At 45.7% G+C, this 18,077-nt stretch overlaps 1 protein-coding gene across 1 annotated transcript in view; it reads right to left on the reverse strand.

The window, feature by feature from the left end:
- Positions 1-14,363: 14,363 nt before the first annotated feature.
- Ttll6 (tubulin tyrosine ligase like 6) overlaps positions 14,364-18,077 on the reverse strand; it is a 32,304-nt gene continuing 28,590 nt past the window's right edge. Inside the window, exons 12-13 of the mRNA XM_017799419.1 lie at positions 16,383-16,752; positions 14,364-14,599 (exon numbers count right to left, since the gene is read on the reverse strand). Coding sequence (XP_017654908.1) covers positions 14,364-14,599; positions 16,383-16,752 — 606 coding nt within the window. The remainder of the gene's footprint in view (positions 14,600-16,382; positions 16,753-18,077) is intronic.

Consider the following 18,077-nt stretch of genomic DNA (forward strand, 5'->3'; position numbering starts at 1 on the left):
TAATTTTCAAATTATGTTTATTTTTTTACGTGTGTGTCTGTGTATGGGTCCAAGGAGCAATAAGGGTTGTAGTCATCAGAGTCAGTTTTCTCCCTCCACCATGTAGTGGGGAGGACTGTTGAACTCAGGCCTTCATACTTAGCAGCAAGCATCTTTACCCACTGAACCATCTTGCCAGCCCTGTACATTTTTTATTAAAAAAACTATCTGTTCATATCCTTCTGTTTTTCTATTTTTAAATCCAATTCATTAGCAATTTTGTTTTATGATATGTTACTGAAATGTGAGGCATGGGTTTGGTCTTAAACACTGTATTTCTGATAAGATATAAAAGTCTATCTCTGTGTGTTGGAATTTTTCCAACAGTCGCTCCTCAGAGGTGGAAGATAGAATAGAAGGAAAGTGAACTGCTGACTATTGCTCATTTGGATCCCTTCCTACCCAGGGTGAATCACAGTCTATTGGAAAATGACTGCTGAACAATCTTCATTGTCTCTAAGATGATGCAGCCGGGTCCCTTGGTGGATTGAAAGGCAAAGGCTTGCTAGCAGATTTCTCACCTCATTTCTTTAGCTGCCAGCCTAAGCCCAGGGCAAACACTACCCCACAATAGCCTCCTGAAATAAACACTGGAAGGAATGGAGGCTAGGGGCTTAGAGGTCCTCCTTCCAGTAATCTCACAGAAGAGTCCAGAGTCCCATCCACCCTGCCAGACGGATGTGTGTTATCCTGGACTCCAGTTCCTAGGGAAGAGAAAAAGCAGCCTGTCCTCCACTCACAGGTCAGGGACCTACTAATCTCTATGTTTTTTATGTTCTCAGAGGATGGGGTACATGGGGTGGAGAATAAAAATTTGAAGGGCTGAAGTTGGGGTATGGTAGGGACATAGGGAAGTGACTGCTTATACTTGTGCTCAGCCGAGCAACTCCAAAACCCCCGAGAGAGGAGTTTTCTACTTTTCTAGGGACATCACAAATGTAGCCCTTTCTACACAAGACAATTGGCCCCTCGCTTTGGGGAAGGGTATGCCTCAGCCAAACATTTCTCTTACTTTCAGAAAAGTTCCTGGCAGATGAAATGGTTTGTATCCCTTTCCTCTACTTGTCAGAAAGGGGAGAGAGAGAGAGAGAGAGAGAGAGAGAGAGAGAGAGAGAGAGAGAGAGAACAAATGAAAATGATGGCAGGTCTTTAGAGGAAAGGTCAAAGGGGAATGCTGGTCTTGAAGATTCCTCCTTAGGAGCAAGCATTACTCAGGCAGGAGAGGAAATGGCCACACTTACTGAAAGAGGTCCCACGTGCCAGGAACCTGCTAACAAAGTCCAGTGTTCCAAATCTGTGATCTGAGTCAAAAATCACTCTGGAAAGTGATTGAGATTTGGAACCCAGTGATACTTTCCCCAATATTTTGTTAATAATGTTCACCTTAGAATAGCTGGATATGAGGTATTGATGTAGTTATATGGAATATTTAAGGAAAATACGGAATTTTAATCTGGAGTCTTCTTATCTGTCCCATGGCTTTGGTAAACCAAAATATACAAATTTTTTGTTTAAAAATGATTCAGATTGTGGAGTGGGGATGCAGCTTAGTGATAGAGTGTTTGCAGGTTCAAACCCCAGTAACCCTCTCCCACACACAAATCAAATATAAGATGGACATGATGGACCACACCTGTAATCCCAGCACTTGGGGGGTGGAGGCATGAGGAATAGAATTCAATGTCACCTGCAACTATGTACCAAGTTCAAGGCCAGCCTATACTACAAGACAACCCCATCTCAAAAATTACTTGGATAAGAATTTATTCTCAAGGCTAGCCTATACTACAAGACATCCCCATCTCAAAAATTGTTTGGATAAGAATTTATTCTGAGAGCCAGGCGTGGTGGTGTGTGCCTTTCTAATCCCAGAGAGGCAAAGGCAGGTGGAACTCTGTGAATTCGAGGCCAGCCTGGTCTACGTAGTGAGTTCCAGGCCAGCTGGGGCTACTGGGAGACCCTGTCTCAAAAAGATCAAAAGAAAAACAAAAGAATTTATTCTAGTAAGAAAATTATTATTTCGTTTTGTATGTATAGTGGTGTGAGTGTGTGTGTGTGTGTGTGTGTGTGTGTGTGTGTGTGTGTGCTTGCATTGTCTCCATGTGTGTGTGTGTAGAAGTTGATTGCAGGGGTGGGAGGGAGGCAGTTGTCTTCCTTAATTTCTCTTTACCTTGTGTTTTGAAACAGTCTCTCATGGAACCTGGATCTCACTAATTGGGCTAGACAGGCTGACTAGCTAGCAAGCCCTGGAGATTCTGCCACCCCAGTACTGAGAGGCCCATACTGATACACCTGGATTTTTATGTGGGTGCTGGGGATCCAAAATCAAGTCCTCATTTTTGCATAGCAAGCACTTTGCTGACAGAGTCATCTTCCCAACTCCTAAAAGACCTCTCCCAGGAGTGGCCTGAGGAGGCTAACTTTTAATGAAATGACATTTAACTTTTTGATCCTATTATTGTTATTTCAAATAAGAAAATGTTGCAATCTAGCCAAACAATTGAGTGAATTTATATGAATTAATTCAATTGCTGAATTAATATAAATTAATTTGAGTGGTTGAATTAATATAAACTACATATTTATGGTTTATATACAGGTAAAGGCACTTGCTGCTCAAGTCTGATAATCCAAATTCAATCCTCAAGACCCACAAGCAGTCAGTCTTCTGACATCCACAAACTCACTGTGGCATACATGAGCCCACACACATATTTTTTTAACTTAAATTTTTGGGAGAAAGTCACCTGCTCTTGTCTAGGAAAGGGGGGTGACCATTCCAAGAAAGATGAGCTCCCTACTCCCACCCTAAGAAGCTACCCGTTATTCCTTATGGGTGTTGTTTCCCCACAGCCCACTGCATCTCTCTGGGAAGAACCTGCTTCCAAAGGTTTCTCTAGAAGCTTTCTTTTTCCACATTAGGGTCAGGGAAGGAGAGCTTGGGAAGAGTGGAACAGTGTGCAGGGCGGGGAGGTAGTGGTGGTTGGTTGCCAGAAGCAAAGGGCTGAGGGAGAAGACCAGATTTCTCCTGGCAGTTCTCTCCACCCTGGACAGATGGTCTTTGAGCCCAAGGCCTTAACCTATATTGGCTTTGTCTGTACTCTAGGACACCATGGGGAAACGAGGATGATTCAGATGTTTCTCAGCAACCACTGCTTCTGTGTAGACACTATATACCCTGCCAGTCACAAAACTATTTAGTTGTGCACAAGGTCAAAAGAAGCCAAGGGAAATATAGAACACCACATTGAGAACACCATTTGGTTGGTGAGTGTGAGTGATGAGCCAATCCTTCTGCCTGACTGGCAGAGAAGGATTTTAAGCTCATTTCTGAAATCATTGTTGACATTCTCTGACCTCAACTTCCCATTTTCCTTTTAGTTTTTACTGTTTCCTGGAGCTCTTCTGAGGCCATGTCTCCATGTCCACGTGGGCAAACCCACTTGTGATGGAGCAGAAGGCTTTGGATGCTACAGAAAATTTATTCTGGCCCAGAAGCCTGAAGGAGAGGGTTGGGATGGAGAAGCAGAACTGTGGTGTCCAGCAAACTAGGGAAATAGGTACATCCCATTCAGCCCTCTCAGCCCCAGGGGTCGGAGAAAGGACAGGCAGAGAAGTCTAAAAAGACAAAGAAGTTAACGATGTTTGGCCGTCTGGGGGCTTATCAGCGTCGCTGGGGTCAGGCAGCGGCCAAGACGACGCGACGCGCTGAGGCTGCCAGGCCAGGGTTGGGGAGAGACTGTACAGGTGAGGAGGGGCTGGCCCAGTCGACCGCTGACCCTGTCTGCGGCATCCAGAGGCTTGATTCTTGGGATGTACCTTTCTAGAGCCCCCAAGTGAAAGGAAAGAGGAGAAGGTGACTAGTGAATAATTAATCCTTTCTGGTTCTGAAGACGGGGGAGGGTCCCTGCAGAACACAGACAGGAAGTGGGGCTGAATCCCTTCTTAGAACCTCCATCCTCTGATTCACACCTAAAGGCTAGAAGCAAAAGGGATTCCTTCTCCCTTCCAGCTGAAGAGTGGCTCAGGCAGTTAAGGGCAGAGGGGATGGGTGAAGGGAAACCTTTTCTGTAGACAGGAACCTCAGTCCTGGGCAGTGGGTACCGCAGAGAAACTGGTGTGGGAAGATCACCCAGGTTGGGTCCCCTTGGCAGGAAAGGCCTGTGGCTGTAGCCATGGCTGGGAGGCTGGAGCATCTTGGGTGTAGGGGGTGTCTTTGGGCAGGGCAGGGTGGGGTACTCAGACCTCCATCTCCACCCTTCACCAAGGGTAGGGGCCTTGCCCGGGTGTCTCCCAGTTATGAATCAAGCTTCTGACCTCAGCACCATCCTGGCCTCTCTCTGCAGGGTAAACATACTCTATACTTTGGAAACTGGTGGGACAAGAAAGTCAAGGGGGGGGCGCATGTGACATGGAGAGGGAGGGAAGGAGGGACCTAGGATCTGAGAGAAAGGGAGGACCCAAAATTCTCTGTGTCTCTGTCTCTCTCCCTGCCAGCTCCCCTCCCTCTCTCTTTCCCTCCTTTTGTCTCCTCCAACCCAGTCCAGCAGTGGTCTTCCATGGAGGCACTACTGCTGTCACCTTGAAGCTGAGCCCAGAGCTTGCCTTGGGGGTTGTTTCTCTCCAGCTACAGAATGGTTCACAGGAGCCTCACAAATCAAAGAATAGTGGGAAGGGTTGAGGGAGGGAGATGTCAGAAGGAACAGGTTCCCAATTCTCATTGTTCAGGAATCTCCTAAAGGTTGTTTCTCTGAGGGTCATTTGTAGAGCATTAAGGGCAGGAACAGTCGACTTTCCCTGGGACAAGAGTGGAAGTCCACACTCCTTAGGAAGGGACTTAGGAAACTTAGAGGCAATGATTACTGTGGCTGTCCCTAATGTAGAAGAGGGTGTCTGTTTGACTCCTATATCCAAGCCATTCTTGGAACTTGGGCCCAGCAACAACACGGAGAAGCTGTGGGGTCTTCATCTTCAGTTTCAGACCTCAGCAAGCATCCTCATCTCCCTTAGCTAGTCTCCTCACAGACACACAGCAATGCAGTAGAGCCAAATCAATGTGGTGATGTGCCTAGTACCGCCCAACCTAGCACTTAGCAACCCCCAAAAGTACCCTGCTTGCCTCAGCTTCCTCTCTGAGGTTGCCAAGGCCAAACTGCGTTGTGATTCACAGAAACCGTGATTGCTTGCCCTCCATCCAATCAGTCCTAGCCGAGTGACAAGAGAGACTGAGAAGTCATGCTAACTCCTTCTTTGCCACAGACCCCTGAGCAGAAGGGAGGAAGGAGGGAAAGGGCTCTATTCCTTTTCCCTGGCCACCCAGACTGCAGTTCCCCACAACAGGTTTAATTGCTCTGAGCAACTGGGAACGCGAAGTTCCCAGCTAAGTGGGCAGCAACCCTCTCTCTGACTGCCTATCTTCCTTTATTTCATTGACCCTACAGATGAAAAATTCAAGAGAGCAGCTTGGCAGGAGACTCAGAGGTCCCTGGGCACTGGACATCAGAAGACCTTCCTGGGAGCTGGTTAAGAAACTTTCCTGCACTAAAATTGGAGTAACCATTTTCAGTCCTAACAGGAGCAGAAGCAGAGTGGGGGACCATTCGAAAGTGCAGCGCTGTGCACTGATTAACACGTTTGAAACGAATTCTGTGCTTGCAGGGCAATTCTGACAACCGGTGTGGCTGGGGCAGAGCGGCACGAAGGGCCCACTGGGCCTTGGAATGACCACCAAATTCATCCTTGCCTTACTGCTTTGCACCGTCCCTCTGGTGCATTTTCCTCTGGTGCGGTTTCCATCCCGCTAAGGGTGGTTTGGGAGATAATAAAGCTTATCAAGCATGATGCCCTGGCGCTTTAAATGCGGACGCCAGGAAGCCCACTTCACGCTTTGAGGCACCGGAAAGCTAGTTGTTGGGGTGAAGCGGGCATAGGTGTGAGAGGAGAGAGCTGGGCAACAGGCGCTCGGCCCAGCCCTGAGCATTTCTACCGGAGCCGCAGCCTCACTTCTTCCCGTGCGGGCGGATCCTGCTCTCACCCGGCTGGGGCGAAGTTTCGCGGGAGCCCTCTGGGTACCGCTGCTTGGCCGCAGGAACTCTGCGTGCACTGGGGAATAGCTGACCCGGATCGTTCTCCTTGGCTCTTGGCCTGGGTCAGCCGCACTCCAGTTCTCTAGGAACAGCAGTCCCGGCTTGCAGGTGATGACAAACCGGCCCTCTTTTCCGTGCGTTCTACATTTCAGTTCGAGGCAAATCCTTTCCTTAGCGCTCCTTCTGGAACAAGACCCCCATTCCCCGATAGGCCTCCCACTTTTGGGGACTGCTGCCCCAACTGTCCTCTAAGAGTCCCCTGCAGAGATGGAAAAACAAGCCCCAGTCACCACCCCCTCCACACCATCCCCCCCATCATTTCTGACAAATAGCATTTTTCTGGCCATTTTCCTAGAAGCAAATAATCAGTAAATCTGCTGAGATGTGAAGACCCAGAAGGCAACATCCTTTCTAGTACCTAGTTCTTTTTCCGTAGAAACAGTCTCCCACTAGATATGAATACAGCGACTGTGCATCTCCCCATGAAATAGAAACTTCTCAACCAGGAGGGGGAATTTTCATGGGTACATTGGACCCTAGAGATGTCAGAGTGGGCTGCAGGCCATAAGGGGCCATTCAGACGCTGTCCAAACACAACCAAACTATGTCATGAGCTCCCATTGGTCTTGAGCTTTCATGTTTAAATAAATGCATTGAAAATACTGCTGAAATGTTCAAATAAGTAAATATATTCATAAACATTTTTTCTCTCTAGGATTCCACTTTTGTGCATAAGTATGGTAGGCAAAGGGATTTCAGCTGTTTGTTGGTTTCAAAACAAAAGCTAAAGGCCCTCCCTTTTGAGTTTTTGCTTCTCAGCCAGAAAATGGATAAAACAAGCACATTGCATCGCCTCTCAGGCTGTGGGAGCTCTGCCTGGGAAGGGGCTGTGGGAATTGATACTGGAGAGAATTGGGGGTAGAGAGTAGAAGGGTGGAGAGGAAGAAATGAGTCAACCACCTGACCAAGGAAGACCTGACTCTGTGACTTTGATGTCCCCAGCCTCAGTTTTCACCTCTATGGGATGGGAAGAATTCTGAGCTCCTGGGACTGCTGGGAAAAGTAAATATCGTGGAAAGCTTTTATCCTTATCAGCCTTTCTTTGACCTGGCCAAGCTGAAAAGAGGATGAGGATCTAGCTTGGGCTCCAGTCCCTAGGGTGGGGTGGCTACTGAGTGTTCTGATATGTAGGTTTAGCTGGCTCATTCTCTTCCTCTGCCTTTAGAGTCCATTGCAGCAAGCCTGTCTCAGCCCCTGTTTGCTTTGGCTACATCTTGATGATCTTGCTGGCTTTGCCAACAGGATTTTGGTGTTTGCTCTCCCACCTGGCATGGCTGCTGAGGCAGCTGGCATTCTGCTCCCGATTATCATGCTAGCTAATATCACTCCAGGCAAGCAGACTCTATCTCAGGGCTGCCTGCTCCTGGGGCCCATTTCCTGAAGCATCTGCCCCTTTCTCAGATGGGTGGGTCCCATTTGATCACCACTGTTATTACAGGACTGCTAGGCTTTTGATAGTAGATTGCTATAACCATACCTTGGTCTTTCCCTTTAAAATGGCTGCCCAGAAGATAGAGACCCAAGTACTAAAAGGATTCAGGAAGTAAGCCAGAAAAGAAATGAGCCAGAAAGACCAGAGAAACCAGGCATCGGGCCTAGATCTTAAAAGGGCATGCTTTGCTTTCCAACACATCTTTCCTTATGTTTTGGGGAGACAGTAGTTGATATTAGGGAGATATTGAGGAACAAAGAGGAAAGGGAGACCCTCACTAAAGGCCACCTAGACCAGTTTGAAAGCAGGGTGGAGGAGCACATTTAGCTGGTGCCTGACAGGAACAATGCTTACAATAATCTCAACCCCTCCTACCTCAAGACAGCTCCTCCCCAGCACACAGTGTGCATTCAAGAGATATGAAATACCCTCCACATGACACATGGCCTGTTTGGCTTTCCCAGACTGCTAGTTAATAACTTAAGAGTCATGGCTAGAGAAAGCAAAATAATTGAAAGCAATGCTTAGTCAATTGCAGTTTCAAGGTCTTCATTGCCTTCCTAACAATTTGCAAAACCCATTTTATTGCTTTTTTAGATTCCTCTAGTTGAAATACCACTACATGCTGTAATTAAGCTAAGTGACATGCCAGCTGTAAAGACAAGGGTTGTGAATGATTACATTTCGCTCTTGTAATTATCGAATATGGGTTGGGGGAGGATGCTTGGAACAGCTGCCAATATGACTTATAATCCCTGTTAGGGTAGAAGGAAAAGTGGAATCTACAATCAACTTTAAAGGCTAGCAAGAGTTACCCAGTCTGAAGTGGTTAGGGGTGCACAGTGAAGGTGACCCAAATGACTGGTTCTCAAACCTGGCCATGCACCAGAACCCTGGGGAGATTTATGAGCTGAGGATTGAGCCCAGGGCCCCACTTAAACTAAGTACCCATCTCTACCAGTGAACAATATCCTCAACCTAGGGGAGGCGTGTGTATGTGTTTGTTGTGTGCATGTGAGTGTGTGTCTCCTTCTCTCTCTCTGCCCTGACCCTTGAGACAGGGTCATGACTGAAGCAGAAGCTTGCCATCATTTTGACTAGGCCAGTCAGCTCTTGGGATCTGGTGGTCTCTATCACCCAAAGCTGGGGTTACAGACACATGTAGCATGCCTGGCCTTTTATGTAGGTGTTGGGGATTCAAACCCAAGTCCTCATTTTTGCACATCAAGTGCTCTTTCCCACTAAGCCATCTCCCTAACCCTTAGGGGAAGCTTTTTAAACTCCAGATTAGGGGCTGGAGAAATGGCTCATCGGCTAAGAGCACTGGCTGCTCTTGCAGAGGGCCCAGATTCAGTCCCCAGCACCCATATGGTGGCCAGCAATTGTCTGTAACTTCATATCCAAGGGATCTGACACCCTCTTCTTGCCTCTGTGGGCACTGAATGCACAGAGTGCACTTACATGTATGCAGACAAAACACTCATACATAACAAAATAAAAATAAAAAGAATAGTCAAATTTTTAAAAAAGGTTAAAATCAACCTTTCTCTCAACCAAAATTACTCATTCAGTCTAGAAGTATGTATTGTGTGAACTGCCAAGATAGTTCTCTATTTTTGTGGCTTTGGGGTTTGAACCTAGAGCCTCATGCAATTTAGGCAAGTGCTGTACCGCTGAGCCACACAACCCCCAACCTTGCTCAGAGAATTCTATTGTTTTTTACATTTATTTCATTTTATTTTTAAAAATATTTATTATTATTATTATTATTATTATTTGGTCTTTTTGAGACAAGGTCTCCCTATAGCCCCAGCTGTCCTGGAACTCACTATGTAGACCAAGCTGGCCTTGAACTCACAAAGATCTGCCTGCCTCTGCCTCCCAAGTGCTGGGATTAAAGGCGTGCGCCACCACGCCTGGCCTAAAATGTTTATTATTATTTTTCTTTTATGTGTATGCGTGTAGTGCCTGCATGTAGGTAAATGCACCCATGTCATGCAATGCCCATGGAGGACAGAAGAGGCTGTCAGATCCCCTGGAGCTGGAGTTACAGACAGTTGTTAGCTGCTATGTGGGTGCTGGTATTTGAACCCGGGTTTTCTGCAAGAACAGTCAGTGTTAACTGCTGAGCCATCTCTCCAGCCCCTACATTTATTTTATTTATGTGTGTCTGTTTGAATGAATGTGTGACATCAGAGCCTTAAATCAACCGCAGAGCCCTCCTATGTGCAGGGCCCTGAGTGACTGCACCGATTGCATGTGGCTGTGAAACCTGCTGTGGAGCTAGAAGTAAAGATCCTGGCACCAAAATGTCTCTTAAGGGGGAAACTCTGACCTTACCTTATTCACAGACTTCCTTTCAATACTTTGGATAATTCGGGTCTTTTGCTTAATGAGTATTGTGGAGGTAAATATTCCAGACATCCTGAGGTTGAGAGTTTATTGAGAATCCCCAAACATTGTGACGCAGGTGTCAGCCTCAGACCTCGCTTCTACTCCCCATCATTCCCCTGCAAAGCTCTTACCAGGGAGCTAACTCAGTAGAGCAAATGGGGCAAAGACCATCTGTCACATTCCAGGAGAGGGAAGGGAGTGGATTGTCAGGTAAGATGAGATGTTATACCTGGAGTCTAGCTAGGTTCCATGCTGGGCAGAGATGGACATACCACCATGCCCCAGAGAGGGTCATTTCAGGCTCTGGGATCCCAATGAGGTGTACTGTAGACCATTCATTCCAAGAAGTCCTTCAAAAGCTCCTGACACATTTCAATAGATTTGGCACTTTCTCAGTGAGGGGCACCCAGGAGAACCACCTTCCTGGAACCTCTCATTCTGGATCAGGCTCCTTGAGCATGGGAATTTATTTATTAATATATACACGAAGGGAAGACATATAAGTTCTTCAGGTCATTAGAAAAAATACCTGCAGGCTGGGTACTCTCACACCATCTTTGTCTTTTCCAGCAAGACTGAAGGAGAGGTAGCTGCAAGGGGCAGTCTGGGCACAGGGGTGGCAGGCATTTGGGCCGACTGGGGTAGATGAAGTCTGATCTTTTGCTGGTGAATCTGCAGCTATTCTGATTCTCTTTATCCAGACTCAAAATTATCCAGAATTATCTGGAATGCTCAGTCATAACTCTGCCTTTCTTTCTTTAGAAAGGAGGACCAACTAGCATAGGCCTGTTGGTAGGCTGGGGCTTCGGACTGCTGGAAATCGTGAGTCCTCCTTTGATTCACTCCTCTCTCAAGTTGCTCTTTCTGGGGGAATGTTCTGGATGTACCACCATTGTGTGAGGGATCCAGAGGAGTGCCACAGTTGAGGCAACTGGACTGTGTCCCCAGAAGTCCTGGTCCCACTTATAGCATTGTAAGCTAACTGGGAGGACACAGGAGGCAAGGCTGTTGTCCTCAGAGCTGCTACTGAGACACATTTATCAGACCAGGATTTCTAGTTGAGGAAATGAGACTTCTAGTCCTTTCTGTAGACATTGTAGATACCATAGGAAGAGATAAATCATTTCCTGGAGTAAGAGGTAGGAAAGGAAAAATGGCAATGAGCCAGTGTGATTCTGGAAAGAAAAAAAAAAGTTTTCTTAGAACTTTTAAAAATTTATTCATTTTCATTTTATGTGTATGATTGTTATGCCTGCACGTATGTAAGTGCACCCATGTCATTCAATTCCTGCCTGCGGAAGACAGAGAGGGTGTCAGATCCCATGGAACTGGAGTTACAAACAGTTGTTAGCCACCATGTAGGTGCTGGGATTCAAACCCAGGTCTTCTGCAAGAACAGCCAGTGCTCTTAACCACTGAGCCATCACTCCAGTCCCTTTCTTAAATTAAAAAAAAAAAAAATGGCTTCTGCAGGCATGGTGGCACATGTCTTTAATCCCAGCACTCAGAAGGCAGAGGCAAATGGATCTCTGTGAGATTGAGGCCAGCCTGGTCTACATAGTGAGTTCCAAGGAGGCTGGGGATATGGGAGACCCTGTCAAAAATAATAATAATAAATAAAAATTAAATTAAAATTGGCTTCTGAAATGCCTAAGTCAATCAGCTCTTTTTTCCCCTCTTTGTGATGCTGGGGATTAAGCACAGGGCCTTTCACGTGCTAAGCAAGTGCTCTACCAGGAGCTACACCCCTAGCCCCAAAGCCACCTTCATCGTTTCTACCTAGTAGAGCCAGAAGCGCTTGGGTAATTCACAGTCAGTCTCCAGAAATTCATTTTACCTATACAGCAATCATGTTCCTGCCACCTTATTACCCCAAACACTTGAGATGGGTTATTTAAAAGCAATCAAGTCAGCTGGCTAGAGATGGTATGTGGTAGTAGTCAAGAAGTTGTGTGCCAAGAGTTGGGTGTGGTGGCACATGCCTGGAACCCAGCACTTGGGAAGCAGAGACTAAGTCTTAAAAAAGAAGAGGAGGAGGAAGAGGAAGAAGAAGAGAAGAAGAAGAAAAAGAGCAGCAGCAGCGGCAGCAGCATGCCTTTAGAAAATAGTTGTTCAACCACTTTGAGCCTTGGCTCCCCATTTGAAAAGGAATAACAAAGTCTTAAGGACTGAGATAATTATGCAAAGCTTTTAGTACATCAAAAGCAAATGTGGTGCTTCGGATGTTGCCAACAAAATTGAGATTATCTAAGCAGTCCAGCAGTCTAATTCTAAATTCAGATTTTTTTTTTCACCACTAAAAAAATAAAAGCGAATGTGGGGCTGGAAAGATGGCTCAGCAGTTAAGAGCACTGGCTGCTCTTAAAAGCTGAGCTTGGTGGCATATGCCTTTAATCCTAGCACTTGGGGGGCAGAGGCAGGTAGATCTCTGTGAGTTCAAGGCCAGCCTGGTCTACTACATAGTGAGTTACAGGTCAGCTGGGGCTACTGGGAGACCGTCTCAAAAAGACCAAAAAAAAAAAAAAAAAAAAAAAAAAAAACTGCTATTAACAAGAACCTGGTTCTGTTCCCAGCACCCACATCACAGCTAACAACTGCACCATACCTTCAGATTCAGGGGATCCACCACTCTCTTCTGACCTCAGCAGGCATTGTATGACATGGGTACAATTACATACATTCAGGCAAAACACTTATACATATAAAATAAAAATAAGAAATAAAATATTTTTAAAAAGCCAGTGTGTCTTGGTTCAATCCATGCAAGACTTAGCAATATCATCATCATCATCATCATCATCAAAACTACCTACCTTAGCAAGCTTTAATCATCTTTGCAACCTTATTAAATGTGTTATATAACTCCTAAATCCTGCCTGTTACACACATATGCACCCTAGCCTCAGTGACCAATCCATTGTACATATGTGCTCAGAGAAAGGATTATGAGATTATAATGATTTTGGCAGAAAGATGAAAGAAATTTCCAGGGACCCATTTCTTTCATGGGTCAGGACAGGCTTTAAATTCACAGCAGAGTTGGTAAAGAGGAAGAAATAAGTATCTGTTTGTCCTGAGTCCATCACTTGCGTAAGGTTGGGCAAGCCATTCCATGTCCTAACATCTTGATTTTCTTTACCTGCAAACTGGGGATCAAGTAACATCTACCCTGCCAACCTCACAGCATTGCCATGAGAGTCCAGGGGCTCTGGTACATGAACTTGATGTGTAGAAGGTATATTGTTATTCTACTTATCACAAAAAGCCTTGGTCTGCCACGTGGACCCCTGTCCTGCTCCCTCCTTGACCCCATCATTGACCATGCAGAAACCCTGCTTTCACACCAGTTGCTCCATTTTTGAATCAATACATGATACATCAATACATGAGAGTTGGGCATTCTGCTGAAATAGTTAATCTTTTCTGAGCTTGTTTCCTTATTGACAATCCTTGTGGTCTGATAAGTTTGGAGAGAGGTTTTTAGAATCCATTATTTACCCTGAAAACAGAGGACCAACTCTGAGGTCTGGTCACTCCACATGGTATTCTCAGAACCCTCTCTGCCTTTGCTCTCTCAGCCTCCTGCAGAAATGCCTTCACTGAAGAACCATTGGCTATGCCCTCAGCTCTGACTCAAGACTAATATGAAAAAGACATTTGAAAGATGGGTGGTGAGGCTGGAGACATGGCTCAATGGTTAAGAATACTAGCTGCTCTTGCAGAGGACCTGGGTTCAGTTCCCAGCACGCACATGGCAGCCAACAACCATCCATAACTCCAGTTCCAGGGGATCTAGTGCTGTCTTCTGGCCTCCTCAGGCACTGCACATATGTGATGCACTTACATACATGCAGGCAAAACACTCATGTACATAAAATAAAAATAGATCAAAAATTTTTTAAAATAGATGATAGGTAGGTAGGTAAATGATAGATGATGGATAGATGGATGGATGGATGGATAGATGATTGATAGATGATAGATAGATAGATAGATAGATGATAGATAGATAGATAGATAGATAGATAGATAGATAGATAGATGGTATAGATTTGAGAGCTTGCAACTTTGGCGTCATAAATATCTGACTCAAAGCCAGGGATGGTGTCTTACACTTATAATCCAATCATGTGGGAGGCTGAGGCCAGAGGATCACAAGTACCAAGCTAGTTTGAGTTACATAGCGAGGCGAGAGGGGCAGGAGAAGGGAAGAGGGAAGAAAGGAAGAAGGAAAGAAAGAATAAAGGACGTGGGGCTAGAGAGATGGCTCAGTAGTTTAGAGCATGTACTGCTCTTGCAGAGGACTAGGCAGGCACCTACCTAGTTCTTCTCACATCCTTTCTGAGCAGAGATCAGGCAGTAGCTGTGTGCTTTGGGTCCTGTGTACCCGGGTCCCTCGTAGCACCTGAATGGCTTCTGCCAGGCCTCGGATCCAGACGGGCCTGAGTGGCAACCACCAGAAGATCACTCAGAGAATCGGCATGGCTGTGAGAACTCTGCAAGAGGAGGAGGGAGGACACATCCAGCTGCCTCATCTTGATAGAGCTGCGGCTATGGGAGCACCACTCCTGGGGCAAGGAGGGGTTTTCTGGAAAGGCAACGTCATCGGCATCATCAATGTATGCTTTTGGAGTGGGCACAAATTCCTGGTGAAGGTCACCTTCCCACCATGCCCTAAAACTGGCTAAAGCTCTTGAAACCAGAGTCAGCCCTTGTAGGTAGTTTGTGTTTCCAATGATTGGTATAGACAATAGGCCTCATGTGAATGAGAATCGGGAAATGCTGGGTTGAGTATCCAGCACTCTGTTTACTCTTCTGCTCAATCAGACTAGAGACTCTCTAAGAGCATGGGTTATGTCTCCACATCACACTGGAGTCTCCCTGAAGGAAAGGTCTAACACTCCATCCCTTAGGGCTTCCCAAACATAAGGCCTGTTTCTATTGATTCCTCTCTCCTTAATGCTGTAGTTTGGGCCTCCTTGCTGTTGTTAGTTTTGTAACTTAAAAATATTTACTATTTATTATTACTGTGTATATGTGAATGATATATATATATGGACGTGCATATGTGTGTGTGGGAGGGGGTGTACATACCATGGCACACACGTGGAGGTCAGAGGTCAGCTTTGTGGAGTCTTTTCTCTCCATCTACCTTTATGTGGGTTCCAGGTAACAAACTCAGGTCACCAGGGTTATGTGGCAAGCACCTTTAACCACTAAGCAATCTCACCAGTCCTGTTAGTTTTATTTATTTATTTTTAAAACATTTAAAAATTTTATACTGGGTATGGTAGTGCACACCTTTAATCCAAATACTTGGGAGGCAGAAGCAAGCAGAGCTCCATGAGATGGAGGCCAGCCTGGTCTACATAGCAAGTTTCAGACCAGCTGGGGCTACAGGGAGACCCTGTCTCAAAACATTTTTTTTTAAATTTTATTTTTATTTATGTGTATGTATATGGACCCACTTGTCTGTATGTGCACCACATGCATGCAGTTGTCTCGAAAGGACAGAAGAGGGCATCAGATTCTCTGGAGCTGGAGTTACAGGTGGTTGTTAGCTGCCATGTGGGTGCTGGGAACAAAACCCAGGTCCTCTAAAGAGCAACAAGTGCTCTTAACTGCTGAGCTATCTCTCCAGCCCCTTTAAAACTTTTAAAAATTTACATCTACTCATTTATTTTATGTCTATGTGTGTATGTGTGTGAGCCTACACATGCCAGCACATGCATGTGAAGGTCAGAGAGCAACTTTTAGAGCTGGTTCTCTCCTTCTAGCACACAGGGATTAAATTTAGGACATCAGACTTGGCAGCACGTGCTTTTACGCACTGAGCTATCTCACTGGCCTTTATCTTTTTTATTAAGTGTCTTGCTGTATAAGGCAGGCTAGCATCAAACACATGATACTCTTGACTCAACCCCCTGACTGTTGAGATTTCAGGCATACACTACCAGGCCCAGACCTAATGATATAGCTTGGATGTTGAATGGCCCCCAAAGGCCCACAAGTAAGTCTTGTCCCCAGAGTGGTGCTACTGAGAGGACATGGAACTTTTAGGAGGTCTTTAGGTCACTAGGTGTATACCCTTGATGGAGCATGTAGGACCCTGGCCCCTTCCTCTTCCTCTTTTGCTTCCTAGCCATGAGATTTGGGTTGACTATACCCTCCCCACCATTGCCATCCAGGCACTCCTGCCCCATCAAAGCCTAAAAGCAACAGAACTGCCCAGTCTTAAAACTTCAAAAGCCATGACCAAAATAACTCTTTTCACTTTGTAAATTAATAATCTCAGTTATTTTGCCACAGTAACAGAAAGCTGACTACCACACCTGAGCTCCTGGCACACCCCTGTGTATACCAGCACTCACGTGACTGGTCACTCAGCAACGGCTTTGGGATATAGGGAGCTGGGAACAAGGAATGCTTCTTCCTCATCTGAACCTTTTGCAGTAGCTCTGACATCAGATGCTGCCTCTTCATGTCATTCTTTAGTGAGCTCCAGTTCCGGTTCAGACTCTGTGAGAAACTCCTGGGTTTTGTAGACACAGAAAGTTTTGCTGTTTTCTCCCAGGCAAACTTCTGGGAGGTCTTCTGCAGCCTGTATTTATAGGAGACCAGGCTGATACTCTCTGGGTTACTACATTCAGGGCTGGCGGTCAGGCTTAGGCTTGCCAGAGAGTCCAGAAAGGTTGCAAGCCGAGTGATGGGTTCTGGGGAAGTTTCTATGGAGGTTAAGGGCTGAAAGGGAAAGCAGCCCGAAATGAGATCTCGGAAAGCAAAGGCTTCCCTCCTTGTTCTTCTAAAAAATGAAATGAGCAGAAATGGTTACAATGGTAAATCAAGAGCTAGGTTCAGCAGTAGCAAGAAAAATCTAGGCTCAAATATTTTTCTAACAATAAGTTGGTTAAGCACTAGGCCAGGTAAGATGGTAAAAGGAATCTACAGCTTCTTCTAGAGGTCTTTAAAGATGAGAGAAATTGTAGCACTAGATTTTTTTTTTTTTTTGTCTTTTTAAACAGGTTCTCCTTGTAGCCCTAGCTGTCCTGGAACTCCCTATGTAGACCAGGCTGGCCTCAAACTCACAGAGATCTGTCTGCCTCTGCCTCCTGAGTGCACCACCATGCTTGGCTAGCATTAAATATTCTTTCATAGCTGTCAGGCTGGCAAAATTAGAAAGCTAGATAATGCCAGAGTTAGCGGGTATATGAAGGTATACAACCACCTGCTGCTGAGAATGTAGATTGCTATAAATATTCTTAGAAATAATGTGAGGAATACCCTGTGATCTAGTAATTCTGCTACTAGGTACATACCCTAAATAAGATATTAGATAACTCCTTTTTTTTTTTTTTTGGTCTTTTTTTTGAGACAGGGTCTCCCTGTAGCCCCAGCTATCCTGGAACTCACTATGTAGACCAGGCTGGCCTTGAACTCACAGAGATCTGCCTGCCTCTGCCTCCCAAGTGATGGGATTAAAGGCATGCGCCACCACACCTGGCCTAGATAACTCCTTTCAAAATTACATATTTGACTGGGCATGGTGGCACATTCCTTGAATCCCAGCATTTAGGAGGCAGAGGCAAGCAGATCACTTTGAGTTCAAGACCATTCTGGTCTACACAGCAAGTTCCAGGCTAGCTGGGGCTGCAGGGAGACCCTGTCTCAAAAAGACCAAAAAAACAACCGTATTTGGGGGCTAGACAGTTGGCTCAGCAGTTAAGAGCACTGGCTGCTCTTGCAGAGGACCCATGTTCAGTTTCCACCACCCACATGGTGGCTAACAGCCATCTGTAACTTCAGATTCAGGGAATCCAATGATGTCTTCTAGCTTTTAAGGGCACCAGGTACACACATGATGCACATACATACATGCAAGAAAACACTCATACACATAAATTTGTATTTTTATTTTGAAAATATTTCATTTATTTTTATGTGTATGAGTGCATTGCCTGCATGTATGTAAGTGCACCCATGTCGTGCAATGCCCATGGAGGTCAGAAGAAGGTGCTGGATCCCCTGGAACTGGAGTTATGTACAGTTGGTTGTTAGCTCCCATGTGG

This window comes from Nannospalax galili, unplaced genomic scaffold, assembly GCF_000622305.1.
Source record: "Nannospalax galili isolate Female #2095 unplaced genomic scaffold, S.galili_v1.0 scaffold95, whole genome shotgun sequence".
Taxonomy (NCBI): domain Eukaryota; kingdom Metazoa; phylum Chordata; class Mammalia; order Rodentia; family Spalacidae; genus Nannospalax; species Nannospalax galili.